This window comes from Narcine bancroftii, chromosome 13, assembly GCF_036971445.1.
Source record: "Narcine bancroftii isolate sNarBan1 chromosome 13, sNarBan1.hap1, whole genome shotgun sequence".
NCBI lineage: Eukaryota > Metazoa > Chordata > Chondrichthyes > Torpediniformes > Narcinidae > Narcine > Narcine bancroftii.
The window spans coordinates 34664328-34679327 of NC_091481.1; the positions used below are offsets into that span (position 1 = coordinate 34664328).

General features: G+C 47.0%; 1 protein-coding gene across 1 annotated transcript in view; it reads right to left on the reverse strand.

The window, feature by feature from the left end:
* LOC138747981 (lamin-B2-like) overlaps positions 1-15000 on the reverse strand; it is a 116405-nt gene continuing 101405 nt past the window's right edge. Inside the window, exons 14-18 of the mRNA XM_069907661.1 lie at positions 10033-10223; positions 8113-8282; positions 4313-4380; positions 2468-2636; positions 1-23 (exon numbers count right to left, since the gene is read on the reverse strand). Coding sequence (XP_069763762.1) covers positions 2487-2636; positions 4313-4380; positions 8113-8282; positions 10033-10223 — 579 coding nt within the window. The 3' untranslated portion in view covers positions 1-23; positions 2468-2486. The remainder of the gene's footprint in view (positions 24-2467; positions 2637-4312; positions 4381-8112; positions 8283-10032; positions 10224-15000) is intronic.

Consider the following 15000-nt stretch of genomic DNA (forward strand, 5'->3'; position numbering starts at 1 on the left):
TTGTCAGTGAATCGAGAGCACACCTGTGTGTAAAAAAAAGCAATTGAAATAGTAAAGGCACTCAGATACAGATATATCATCTCTTTTTTCCTGTTTTAACGTCACAAAATCCCAACAGTTGCCACGATTTACTACAAAGCAGTACAGAGGAAAGACTTTGCTATGAAGAGTGCTGTTAAAATTGTACATTGGATGTTGTGGATATAAAAGACCCCATTGCTCTACTCTGACTTAGAATCAGGCTTATTGTGCTGTGAAATTTGTTGTTTTGCAGCAGCAGGATTGTGCGGAATGAGGTGGAGAACTGCTGTAAATTATGGTTCCGCGATGATGGTTTTGGTGATTTCTCCCACCTTTGCCACTTCAGGCAGATAACACCGTGGAAATGAATTGGGTTTGTTTCCCCTCTACATAAGGATTGAAATTAGGTCGGGGAAGGCAGGTCACAAATCCGAAGACTTCCTTTAATTATGACTTCAATGCAGAAGGGTGACCCCCCTCAGCTCAGATGTTTTCATCAGATTGAACAAGCACAAACAGCCACTGAGAGATGATGAACATATTCGAACGTGCGGGAATAAGGAAGCATCCAAAAGTGGAAAGCACTTAGTCTTACAGGATTTATTAATGTTTCAGTTGAATCACAAGTTATGGGGTAGGAAGGGTTTAATATTTATTTTTAAGGAATACATGGGTTGGCACCACATTGAAGACTGAAGGGCCTGGACTGTGTTGTATTGTTCTATGTTCTAAACAGTTGCAAATGGTGTTCCTTTTTAAATCTTTATGTTGGTTTTTGCAAAAAACAATACCAAATACATAGTTACATACAGATAGTTGACAATGGGAAACAAGATATGATCCAGATAATTGATTTAAAAAAAGGAAAAGGGTCAAGATTGTGCCAGGAGAGTGTAACCAATACAATTAACGTCAGATACCAAATGGTACACGATAATTTTTTTAACCCCATCTACAGTGGGAGATCTTGGGCACAATGCACAGTTTGCACACAGCAAACCCCGACCTGGTTGGGTGCAACCCATCCGCTGCCTTGGATCTCCTGCCTCATGGCCCTCTGGATCTCCTGCATCTTCACTGCATGCCTGGCCACACAGAACAATTTACAGCCCCAAGCATGATACTGGTCCATTTCCCATTTGACTCTGCCTCCAAACAAAGGTACAATCTCATGTTGAGTTCACCTTGCCTATGTTCAGAAACTCCACTAAATGTAAAGAAGACTGCTAACCTGGAGGACCAGATCCAAAAGTAACTGTGGAAATTATAGGCCAGTGAGCCTGGTGTCAGTAGTAGGCAAATTATTGGAAGGTGCTCTAAGAGCTAGGATATATAGGTATGGAGGGCTATGTACTGGGTGCAGGTCAGTGGGACTAGGCAAAAAAATGGTTTGGCATAGACTAGAAGGGCTGAAGGCGCCTGTTTCTGTGCTGTAATGTGCTATAGTTCTGCCATGAAGGTACCGTGTAAAATATAACAATGAGGCAGCAAGCCCCAACTCCAAGCTGAAGCCTATGACTGAAACTCAGAGAAGGGATCATCGGGAACAGTGGGCAAGCAAGCAGAAGAGTGGTGAGCATGCTGGCATTTGTGGGAGACGCAATCGATTCCGTCCAGGCCCGCATTCCTGATGATTTTATTTGCAAATGTATGATCTCTGGAAAGTGTCTGAGTAGAGTCAATGGAATGACACAAACATCTAGAATCTTTCCCTCTCCATCTACCTCTCTCTCTCTTTCCCTCCCTCATCTCTTTCATTTATCTATCTCCCTAGGTCTCTCTTTTCCTCACAGTTATCTCTCTATTTACCTCCCTTTCTCTCCCCCCCTTTATTATCTCTCTACTTCCATCTCTTTACCTAAATTTATGTCTTCCAATCTCCTCCTCTCTCTTTCCCTCCCTCTATATTGCCCCTTGCTCATTACCTCATTCTCCTTTTCTCTTTCCATTTCTCTCTCTCTCCCTCTCTCTCATTACCTCCTGCCACCTTTCTCTCTTTCCCTCCCTCTATTTCTCTTTTTACCTCCCTCTTTCTCTCCATTTCTCTTTTTCCCTCTCCCTCTTCTCTCTCCTATTTATACGTACAGGCTACCTCCACACTATGGAGGATCGTGCTCCCAAAATTGGTCCACATCAAAGCTGCACCACCCGCACACACGTTGAGAAATAAGAATTGGAAGAAATAATTTTGCGCTTGCTTATTTACTTTCCTTTCACATAAATTCTGTGGAAGTGTATTCTCACTTTTGACTTTTTGTTGGGCAAACATTCATTGTGTGTGTGTGTGTGTGTGTGTGTGTGTGTGTGTGTGTGTGTGTGTGTGTGTGTGTGTGTGTGTGTGTGTGTGTGTGTGTGTGTGTGTGTGTGTGTGTGCGTGTGTGTGTGTTGGGGAATGGTGGGAGGGGAAATCACTTGCACGTACATCTTAAACATCATAAAGCCTGACCTGGATTAATGATCAAAGTTCACCAGGATGCGATGGGGTGAGGACGAGGCATCGGGGGCTGGAACTCCAAGTTCTGCCTGGATTGTAGGTGCTGCAGAGGTGTGCAGGTTTCTTGAATGCTGGATTGCAATGGCCCTGGAGCAATGGTTTTCCGCTGTCTCGATCTGTTCTGTAAGTAATCAGAACATTTTTAGGACGGGTTATGGGAGTTAATTCCCTCAAGGTCTTATGCTATATTAGGTAATATATCTGGGATAAGACCAAAAATGAAACTTAATTTGTTTCAAAAAGAATCTGTGAAACTTGCATTGGCAGTTGCAAGAAAATGTATAGCAGTGACACGGAAATTGGATTCATATTTGGATAGATAGCACGTTGAAATTCATTGTTGTATTCCTCTCGAGAAGATTACATATAATTTAAGAAACAGATATGATTCCTGCTTGAAATTGTAGGTGTTAATTTATAAAAGCTATCCCCTAGATCCCTCTGCCATCAGTGCTCTGTGATTAGTAAGGGATGGCTTGGGAAGGGATTGAGAATCGCTGCTCTAGACCCAATTGTTACTGAAATATTTTGCTTGAGAAAAATTTGTCATTGGCCCATTTCCTTTGGAGTTCTGAAAAGGTGCACATAACGAGATGATGAGGGGAGATGAAAACAGTAGTTTTCAACCTTTTTCTTCCCAACCATATCCCACCTTAAGCAATCCCTTACACAGAGCACAGAAGGCATAGGGAATACTTAAAGTGACATGTGAGTGGAGAAAAGGTTGAGAACCACTGCCTTAGACCTCAGAGAAGCTTATCAGCTCCTTGGAGTCAATTAATTAATGTATGCTTAAAATATCAAGGTATAAGTTTAATGAAATTATGGAAATTTTAATAACCAGGTGTGTTCTCATTTTTATCATTTTACTTTTCTTTGAGTTTTTCTATCTTTTTTGGTTTATTATTGGGGGCAGGGTGGGAGGGACATGGGGGGAATTATACATATAAAAGACATGGTATATGATTGATATATTCTGTATTTGGATTAATACATGGGTGGAACTTTTTTAAAAATTCGAAAAAAAAGAAAATGCTCATAAAATTCCTCGCTCACTTCATCTATTCATACAAAACTCAACGAAATGCTGTAAAATTCAAAGAATTACCGAGAAACCTTTCCAACCAGCGCAGAGTATCTTTGACCCACAGAGTATCTTTAACCCACTACAGACAGCGCAGGATTTGAACCCCGGTCCTGGTCGCTGACACTGTAACAGCGCTGCACTAACTTCTACGGTAATCTGTTCAAGTTCAGGTTCATTGTCGTGTGTTTCAATGTACAGTGAGAAAGTTCGTTGTGCGAGCAGTCCAGCTTACCCATGGATAGCAAAGCAGAGAAACACAGTACAGAACACAGTTACAGGGAGATACCAGGCAGAACGGAGCAAAGGCAACATTATTTTACTGGTGTGAGGTTCATTCAGGACCCTGATAACAGTGGAAAAGAAACTGTTCTGGAATCTGACGGTGCGTGATCTGACACAGGTGAATCTTCAGCTTGAATAGAGTGTGGCCAGGAAGGAATCAGTCCTTTCGCATGATGGCTGCTTTTCTGAGGCAGAGAAGAGTGAAGATGGAGTCAGCGGTGTGGAGGAAGGTGGGTTTGTGTGATGGTCTGAGCTGTGTTGTAATTCAGGAAACTCCAAGCTAATACGCAGAGGTTGTTTGACGAGGACGTGGACTGATCGATGTTTATGGTCGGGCTCCCTTATGGGAGTCTCATTCCAAAGACCCCCCCCCCTGCCCCACACTCCCCCAGCCCCCAGTCGAGTTGGCGCTTAGAGAGATGGCTTACTTCTAAGCTCGTGGACAACCTTCTACTGTTGGAGGAGGACTTCCTGCAACTGGCTGTGGCAGCCGTCCCTGGGTGAATAAACCAGAGAAACATGAAAGGTTACAATGAAATGTGGCCAAATTATACAGCAGTTGGAAGGGGCATGAGGGAAGACACAGGCCATTTGGCCCATCAATACTAGCTGCAACTCACCTGCTTCTTAAATTTGTCCCCAAGTCTCAGTTCAATGAGGCCAGTAAAATCATTTGGGGCTTTGACTTATTTAGTTCTGAGTCCTCCTGAGTCGACTCGTGATTCCCTGGATCAGTGACATCCCTTGGGTTGGTGTCACCCATTGCGGTAACTCATGATGTCAACCCCCTCACCCAGGGGGGGGTTTCTGGGGATAATAGTGCCCATGGCAGGGGTGACCAATCTCTTGCAAGAGCGGGCCGCCATGTTGTATTTGGCTTCGGCCTTTTAATAAGTTGAGAGCGAACGGGTGGACAGAGCGGAGAATAAAGAGGTGCGTGATCTTTGTACATTGGGGGTGGAGGTTTGCGGCGATGCTGAAGGGAGCGCATTAGAAGGTTTAAAAAGTAAATTAGCATCGAGTTTTAGCCTTTTAGGTATATTGATACATACAAGATGGGCTTACGAAAAATGTTTTTGTTGTTATAGCTAACTAACGGGATATTTAAAAAATAGATTTAATTTCTGCTGAAACACAGCACAAAAATTTTTATAGACAGTCACTTTTTTGTCACCCTGGTACAGTCCGCACCCCCCACCCCCCCACCCCAGTGACGGCAGTGCCCTGGATGATATTCGGAGGTCACGTTTCGCGGTCCCATCGGAGGGAATAGTGGTTCTCAATCCATCGGCCCAATGATCAAACATAAACCGACTTGTTCATCCAGATTCAGCAGAGATAGGTAGTTTCAGCAGGAGACACAGGAGACACAGGCGCTTGGGACCTGGAGCAAGAAGCACTGTTGCTGGTGGGATTCCGTGAAAAATCTGCCAGGTCGAATGCAGTACACAAGTGCGCTGGAGAAACCTAGCGGATCATATGGCATCCACAGGAAGTAAATGCGTTGAGGCCTGGGGCCTTGTAAGCAAAGACGGGCAGGCCTCGCGGGAGAAGAGGAGAGGAGGGGTGAAGAGCAGGTAATAGGAGGATATAGGTGGTGGATATATAAAAAAGTGATGGGGAGAGGGTAGTTTTCTGATAGAAGGAAAGGTAGGGGTGGGAAGTTGAGGGAAGGAGACAGGAATAGGGAGAGAGAGAGAGAGAGAGAGAGATAGGGAAGGGGATTAAGGGAAATTGGAGGTCGATGTTAATGCTGTTTGGTTGGAGAGTGCCAAAACAGAACGATTTGTATTTAGGCATCCACCTGCTTTTTTTCTTATTCTTAATGAAGGACCCAGGCCCGAAATGTTGGTTACCCTTTACGTCCCATAGATGCTGGAGACGGCTCAGAGAGCATACGTAGAACGAGGGTTTGGAATGAAGGAGGAAGACAGGCAATATAGAGGTGACAGTCTCTGTCAACGACTCCAAAGCCGTAGAGTGAGGAACGATCGGCTTTATTATACTTTAGACATAACCGCCACAATTCCAAGTGCTTGACTAAGGACAGGGAGAGGGAGGCAACCTTTATTCCAAGGTCACAAGGGGAGGAGATACCAGGGAGCGAGTTATCAGTGGGGATGGACCAGCTGCCCATTGAAAGTCACATATTCATATCACCACGAGGGGTCAACAGGTGATAGGAGGACGGGGGGAGGGAATGAGGATGACAGACAGATGGAGCTGGACAGGGACTCAGGAGGGGTGTGGTTGGGAGATGGGGGCTGGAGCAGGACTGGTGGAAGCAGGGACTCCATCCTCACTCCTGGACCAATCTGCCGCCTTCTTCTCCTCCCTTTGGCTACTGCCAACTCATCACTTCCCCTGCTCATGTCTCCCTGCTTCTCACACCTCTCTGTCATTTTTCACCCTTCCTGGATTCACCTAGTGGCCCCACCCCCTTTAAATTCAAAATTTTACATTTAGACTTACTGCACCATAACAGGCCCTTTCAGCCCACGAGCCCATGCCACCCAGTTACTCCCCATTAACTACCACCCCCAGTACATTTTGAAGGGTGGGAGGAAACCGGAGCCCCCGGGGAAAACCCACGCAGACATGGGGAGAGCATACAAACTCCTTACAGTCAGCGTGGGATTCGAACCCTGGTCCGGATCACTGGTGCTGTAAAGGCGTGGCACGAACTGCTATGCCAGCTGTACTACCCATATAGAAGGTATATCTGCACACAGTACACATAGGCTCTTTGGCCCACAATGTTACTGTAGTGGTCCCACGATGTGTACAGATGTATGTAAGGCCTGGCCCGCCCCCTGAGCCTGTGATTCCTCACTCCCAATATCCCCATAAAGGCTGTCATGCCCAAACCCCTCCCCCAGCACCTGCTTTGGAACCAGGCCAGCAACATGCAAGCTGTGATGAAACTTTAAGGTGCTTAAAGCCCATTAATCACGACTCTCTGTCTGATGGTGGTTGATTGGTAGTCCAGTTAGGCCAACCTATGTAAACCTACTCCACCATCAACCTCACCCTTCTCAATCTCGCAGCCCATAACCCTCTTAAGGAGCCAAATATTGTCTGCATGAATACAGCGATCAGTTCATGGGTCACTTGTGTCAGGTGGCTCCCGGCTCTGTGCTGTCTGAGAGTCATCTTTGATTACACAGCTGCATCTGTGATTTCAAAACTAATTATTGCTTCTAAGTTTCATTACATTGTTAGTTAACATCTTTCTTTTCAGGCACTTAAAAATGTTTCACACAAAACCTGCTGGGGAAACATAGCAGGCCAGGCAGCAACCATAGGAAGTCAAAGGGGGGACCGACATTTCGGACCTGGGCCCTTCGGCAGGTATAAGTAGGCAGATGGCTGAGTAAAAAGGGAGAGGGGAGGGAGAAGGAGGAGGAAGAGGCAGGGAGAGGAGTGCAGGCCAACCGGGAAGAGGTCATAGGTGGGAAGGTAGAAGAGGAAAAAGCTGAGGTGATTGGGGGGAGTGGGGAACTCTCCAATAGGAGAAGGAAAGGAGGCGGAGGGATTGGGGGGAGAAAGAAAGAGAGAGAGAGAGAGAGAGAGACATGGGGAAAGGGTTTAACTGAAACTGGAGCAGTCGATGTCAGTAAGTGCCCAGACAGAATGTAATGCGTTGATCCTCCAATTTGTGGTAGCACGAGGCCATGTCCGGTCAGTGTGGGAATGGTGAGTGGAATTAAAGTGGTCGGCCCTCAGGAAGTCCTTGCTGACGCATTAGTGCTCAATAAAATGATCTCCCAGTCTGAGTCCGGTTTCCTCCTCCTGTTGATTTTCGGGCATGTTAATCTTTATTTTCTGCAATAAATCTGTGCCCTCCTCCCGATTTGATAATGAAGTGCAGCTAACATCTTTCCTGAGGTGCGGTGCCCAGCTGCAACCGAATGCAGTGAAGCCTGATCTAAAGCAATGGGGCATGGGTTCTAGGTACTGCAGAATCCATGCCAAAACCAGTTATTCCTTCCATTGGAAGTCCCTGATCCTAGCAACTGGTGAGTGTCCATCAGGGACTCTGACCACCCTTGGTGACGACACTGCAGATGGAGGCCCGAGCATGGCCAAAACTGTCCAAAGGCGGGCTGAAGTTGCACTAGAGAGGTGGGAGTGGGGATTGGACCTCTTGCAGCTCACGCTGACATCACGGCGGAGAGGACGGGAAGGGCTGGAGGTTGTCTGAGGAGAGGTATGACTTTTTCCTCACCTGGGAGGGGATCAGGTTGTCCAGACTGTGAACGAGAGTTCCTGCACTGACTATATCCTTCATTCCCCATGGACTGTGTCCTGGGTATGTTGAAATCTGGGTGCGTTATGCAAGATGTACTCTGGGTCCAGGGGGATCGTACTGGCAGATGCAGGAAGGGAGTCGTCTCCCTGGGGGAAAAAAGTACATTAGAATATCCAAAGAAAGCTTTCCGAACCTACTGCCTTATCTTTAAGCACTGCCGCAGGCCGACACAGAAGGCGCCGCTCGAACACGGCAATCGAACAGGCTGCACGAGGGGGCAGCGGCCCTTTTCCCCTAGGCCGCTGCAACACGGGCTCTGCCAGCCAATCGCTGGATCACGAAAGGGCCAATCTGCGCCCAGGACGGCACAAACCACACCCATTAATGATGCTGCAGCAAAACGAGCCAATCCAGCCAATGGCTGATGGCGGGTTGCAAGGACACCAATCAGAGCCTGAAGGGACACAGGTCATGGCCGTCGGTCACATGGCAGCCGGGGTCTGCCTGACCATATAAAAGAGAGCAGCCTGTTCACTAAATCAGTGTCAACTGCACTCCTTGTCTTATTTCCAAGCTGGAACCTCAAGACATGCCAGTCTCCAGTTCAGTTTATTTATTGCAGCTATTCTCATCTTCTCATGTAGCAAAGTGGATTTTCAGAACACTTTAAGAGTCCTGGAGTCAGACAGCTCAGAACAGGCACCTCAGCCCAACTCGACCATGCCAAAAAAGCTGCTATTGTGGGCCTGCTGGGTGTTCCCAGCGGTATTTGTTTCGGATTTTCAGCATCTGCTGAGCAGTGACTGGTGTGCGCTGCAACCCTCCAGGAGCTGCAGGAGATCAAGGCTCAGCGCTCGCCTTGGAGGAAGGAGGGTGGGTTCATTCCACCTCCCTCCTCCCGTTGGGAGGATTCACCAGTGGGAGTTGGCGCACCACCAGATTCAAGCAGTTTCCTTCCCTCTGTTATCAGACTCCTGAATGAACATCACACTTGCAAAATAACGCTGCGTTGGCTCTGAACTAACTGCTCCCTCTATGGAACTCTGCACCCGGCACTGTTTATAATTGCTGTACTATGTATGGTTTGTCAAGCTATTTAGAGAGGGTGAGCACATTTAAGTTCTTGGGAGTCTCTGTCTCGGAGGATCTTTCCTGGACCCAACACACCAATGGAATCATGAAGAAAGCACGTCAGCGCCTCTACTTCCTCAGGAGTTTGCGGAGGTTTGGTACAATACCAGAAACCCTGGCAAATTTCTACAGGGGTGTGGTGGAAAGTGTGCTGACCGGCTGCATCACAGTCTGGCCTGGGGGCACCAATCCTTCCGAGCGTAAAGCCCTCCAGAAGGTAGTGGACACAACCCAGGACATCCACTATCGAGAACATCTACGGGGGGGTGGAAATGTTACTGATGGAGAGCAGCAACAATCATCAAGGATCCACACCACCCAGCACATGAACTGCTGCCATCAGGAAAGATGTATCGAGTGCCGCAAGACTCACACCACCAGGTTCAGGAACAGCTGCTCCCCCTCCACCATCAGACTCCTTGATGACAAACTCAATTAGGGATTCATTTAAGGACTCTTACTTGTGCACCAATTTTTCTCTATCTCTCTCTCAGTATTGCAGTCAGTTCATTTACAGTTTTTATGTGTTTACAGGTGTACTCCGAGCCAGTTTTCCTTTGCACTGCCAATAAGTGGTAATTCTGCCTGGCCCGCAGGGGGAAAAAAGAATCTTAGGGTTGTATGTGATGCCATGTGTGTACTCTGACAATAAATGAGAATCTAGATTGCAAGCAAACCAACGTTCTCACTGAACCTCCGTTTACGTGACATTGAAGTTGAAGAGGTATCACTGCCAGTACTGTACATAAAGTTAAGTCCACCTACTTCATAGATGAAACAGTTGGAGGAATGTGACAAGCATCTGAAGTTGTCCTTTCCTTCTCCAGGTCTGGGTAAGAACGACATTGGAAATCGTTGGTTGGGACCTGATGGTTACCTTCTCCAAACTTCTCTGCGTTTCTACAGGGATTCTTTCGCGCTAGGTGCCCTGGAGCAGGGGTGAACCAAGTCACAGCCTGTGGGAAGATCAAAGAAGGATGGAAGAGCTACCTGACTCAGCGCTACAAGCATCATTGCCAGAGCAGAGAATGAATGTTGACATCAAACCACGGCAGAACAAGCAATGGTCAATGTTCAGAGTTTATTTTGTATTACAATGCACGGTAACAGGCCCTTCAAGCCCAGGAGCCCACGACGCCCATGTGACCCAAATAAACCCTGTAGGTCTTTGAAATGAAAAAGCTGAAGCAATGGAAGGTAAATCGTGTTCTATATTTCCTCATGACTCAGAAGGAGGCCATTTTGCCCCTTAAGACTGACAGGAAACTGGAGCAAACACACGCGGACAAGGGGAGAACAAACACTGTCCTTTCAGACAGAGCAAAAACACAGAAATCCTGGAGGAACTGAGCAGGGAATTGCAGGGACCATTCAGAGGAAGTGATGTTTCGGATATGGTAGGAGAGGGAGGAGTAGAAAATCTCGAGGAGATTTTGCAGCGGAGCAACTGAAACTCAGAAGTCTGTGGATGCTGCAATCGTAGTAAAAGCACAGAAATGCTGGAGGAAGTCAGCAGTAACATACCATGAAGAAGGGTTCGGGCCCCAAATGCCGGGAATACATCTTTACCTTCCGTGGACGCTGCGAGACCGGCCAAGTTCCTCCAGCATTTACTGTGCTTTTACTACAATCTCCGTGTTGGCAGACTGTTATGTTTCACCCCAGCGGCTGATTTGAACTCGGGTTTACTGTCATCTGCAAAGTACAGATGCGCCAGAATCCTTACTTGCTGTGGCCCTAAAGGAGCACCAGCTACGGCAGTGAACGTTTAAGTTAGAGAAGCAATCCATATGAAATAACATGGCACAGCGGCTTCCCCACAGCCCTAGACATTCCATTCTGACCTCAGGTGCTGCCTGTGGAGTTGGTGTCCCCGTGGGTTTCCTCTGGGTGCCCCCCTCTCTCTCTCTTCCCATGTCCTAAAGATGTGCAGGTTGGTGGGATGATCAAGCCCAGTGAATTACCCCCTGGAGTGCAGGTGAGCGATGGAATCTCGGTAGAGTTGTTGGGAATGCAGAGAGAAGAGATCACTAGGAAGAGTAATGGGGAGGGATGAGATTTCCCTGTGAGCTGGGACAGTCTTAAGGGGCAAATGGCCTCCTTCTGAGTCATGAGGAAATATAGAACATGACTTACCTTCCATTGCTCAACCTTTTTAATTTATTACAGGTCGAGTACCCTTTATCCAAAATGTTTGGGTCCATGGAACTACGTAGCACAGTAGCATCAGTAGAATGCCTGCATCAGCAAGCTACAAATAAGGGTAGGCTTTCTGAGCACCGACATGATGCCACCAGTGGAAAATTCACCTGAAATAATGTTTAGTACTGACAAAAAAAATTTGATTGCTGCTTACAAAGGAAGACCACCTTTCGATACCTCCCACCGCCACCGGTCCCAACGCTTCCCCACCACCGCTGCCGATGGTCCCCGACACCTCCCCACCGCCACCGGTCCCAATGCCTCCCCACCGTTGCTGCCGCTGGTCCCCGACGCCTCCCCACAGCCACTGCTGCTGGTCCCTGACTGCGGTCCACACTCCTGCCCGGGAGCCCGAGGCGACTTCTTCAATGAAGACGGCACCACACCCGCTGTTGAGAACGGAGTCGCCGTCGCCGACTTCGGCTGCAGCCGAGGCTGAAGACTTGGACCCAGCTCCATTTGGCATCTCCCCGGCCAGAAGCAAATATTTCGTTGTTTTTTAAAAAAACTGTTATTGTAATCAAAGTGGTGCTAACAAAGCATCAGAGCCTCACAGGGCCAAGTCACTTGTGATGTCATGTTGACGTATAAAAACAATTTTGTTTTTCAGATAAGGGGTACTCGACCTTTTTCTGTGTTAACCCATTGCGGTAGTTTCATTTATACAATTGCAGCTGGTGTACCTTACATATTTGTACAGCTGAAGCAAGTAAAAATGTCAGCGCATCCGTACATTGTACTTGTGTATATGACAATAAACCCATCCCCATCGACCCTTTTGCAGCCCACAGTTCTCCACATGAGGAACCTCCTCTGGTCTGCTGAGGAAGTCATTTTCCAGAAATGGGGGAATATCTTCCCTCTTCACACCTTCTCTTGGGGCAGCAACACTGATTCCCATTGCTTCAAATGGTGACGGTGTGAACCTGGCTGGATAAACTTGTTAACGCAAGAGCCACATACGATAAACATCAGATGTTTGAGAGTTGCAAGACATGAAAAAAATATTACTCTTGCATGCACAATTTGTTACAAAAGTTTTATATAAATCTCAAAAAATACATGTATGTAATAATATTTATTCATGCATGTAGCTTCAACACTGCTTAAATTTTAAATTTGTATTAGTTTCAAGAATCAAAGTACTCATACTGTATGTACACGTGGAATAGTTGAATTTTGTGGTCCGATTTTTAGGGTAAAATTTAGGGGGTTGACTATTACGCACCAACTACTTTTGACCGCACAAGTACCTGTGTAATTCAGGATGTCAGGAGCTCGGATGGGTGGGTGGGCGGCCAGGACCAGGTGGCGAGTTTGAGGGGTCAGTTGCTCTGGTGGGCATCTGGGGCCTGAGGTGAGAATCCGGGGTGGGGGGGGTCGGGAGATCCAGTAGGTGGGGGCCCACCCAATAGTCTGCGGTCAGGAGTCGGAAACTCCAATGGGTGGGCAGCCGGAGGCTAGGCGAGAGTCTGCGGTTGGGACGTCAAGAGCTCGGATGGAAGGGCATCGGGAACTCAGATGGGTGGATGGGCGGCCGGGACCTAAGCAACAGTCCGTGGACTTACGCCTGGGCCCTGGCCGCCCTCCCATCCAAGTGTTCGATGCCTCGACTGTGGACTTTCATCTAGGCTCCAGCCGGCTGCCCATCCAAGCTCCCGACACCCTGGCTGCGGACAATTGGCTGATAATTGCAACGCCCACTAACACTGCCATTGTCTCGGCTAACACATTTCTGTGAGCCGCACGCTAAATGTCAAAGAGCCACACGTTGCTCACAAGCCGCGGTTTGGCCACTCCTGGCTAGTATTTTCGGGCACCTGTCCCTTGACATCATTGCACCAATTCCACTTCAACAATCGGAGGAAGATCTTCCCATACTGGTTTGAGAGATGCATATACTCCTGGTGCACTCCCAGCACAAACCAACAGATGGCAGTCTTAGGCAAAGTAGTGATTTGGAATGTCTGGGACCTTGAAGTGGAACATTAGGCATTTCAAAGGAATTAAGAAACAATGGACAATCCAGCTAATCTGGAAAATAAACCCCCAGGTCTGGTTGGTACAAACGCACACTGTTAGGGAATCATCTGACATGATTAAATAAGGCTTTGTGTCAGAGGGGGATAATGTCAGGGGATATAAGAGGCCATGAATGATGCTCTTGAAATAAGAAGAGCCTGTACTAAAATTTTAAAATCCAGATAAGTTCACCAGGATCTTGGCTGATGCCTCCCGACATGGCCTTGGAGCAGTCTTACTGCAGCAGCATGAGGACACATGGGAACCTGTGGCCTGTGCATCAAGGACTTTAACAAGTGCAGACGCCAGCTTCATACAGAGAGAGAAAGAGCTGCTTGCCAGCACTTGTGCGTGCAAAAGGTTCCATCATTACATTTATGGACAAGTTCTTGAAGTGGAGACAAACCATAAACCACTGGTCTCAATGATGTCTAAACCACTGAACAAACGTCCCATGAGAGTTCAGCGCATGTTGATAAAAGCTGCAGAAATACAATGTGAACATGATCTGCACGCCAGGAAAATACATGTTTGCACCTGATGCCCTGTGTTGAGCGGTTGACCAGAAAGAAATGAGCGACCAAGAAGTTAACGTGGAGATACAGGCCTATGTTGACGTGATTATCACCTCATTTCAAGTATCCAGGGATAGAACAGATCAGATCCGGAGAGCAACAGAGATGGATGAAAGAGCTCAAAGAAAGGATAGCCGGCACTAAGAATGACTGTCCAATGAGTATTCAGGATTATTGGATATGAAGAGATGAACTGTCCATTGTGAAAGGTATGGTCTTCAAAGGGAACAGGTTTGTGATTCCTGTGCAGCTATGCAAGGAAATTCTCCAGAAGATACACAAAGGATATCTTGGTGAGGAAAAATGCAAACGTAGAGCTTGATAGGCGATGTACCAGCTAAAAATGAACCAAGACACAATCCAGATCATTGCTTCACCTTAAATTTGCCTTACCTACAGACCAAAGCAGCAAGCAGAACATTGCTTATTCCTTGAAGAAGAAGAACCTTGCGTGGGTTTGACACTTGAACTTTATTTTTCGAGCTGCTTGAACCAACAAAGCACTCATCTTTTGTCATAGTCAACTTTCCCACTGGGAAATGTAGTTCTTTATTATATATGCATAAAGCAGAGTGTTGTAACAAAAATTTGGACTCCAGGTGAAATAAACAAAGGAAGGGCATCAGAAAGGAAAATAAATAAAAAAATCAAAGCGTTTTAAGGCACAGAGTTGTCTATGTCGAACAAGGTTCCACCTGCGCTTCCTGTCTGCCTGAGTTTTCCCACCTTCCGAAACCTATCCCAACCATTAGCCTGTCTCAATGTCTTTTAAAGGTTGTAATTGTCTCTGCTCCCACCTCTTCCTCCGGCAGCTCATTCCACTGCCCTCTGTGTGGAAAATCTGTCCTTCGGGACCCTTTTAAATCTTCCCTCTCAGCTTCAACCTACACCTTCTTGTTTTAGACCCCCTTACCCTGGGGAAAAGTGTCACTGT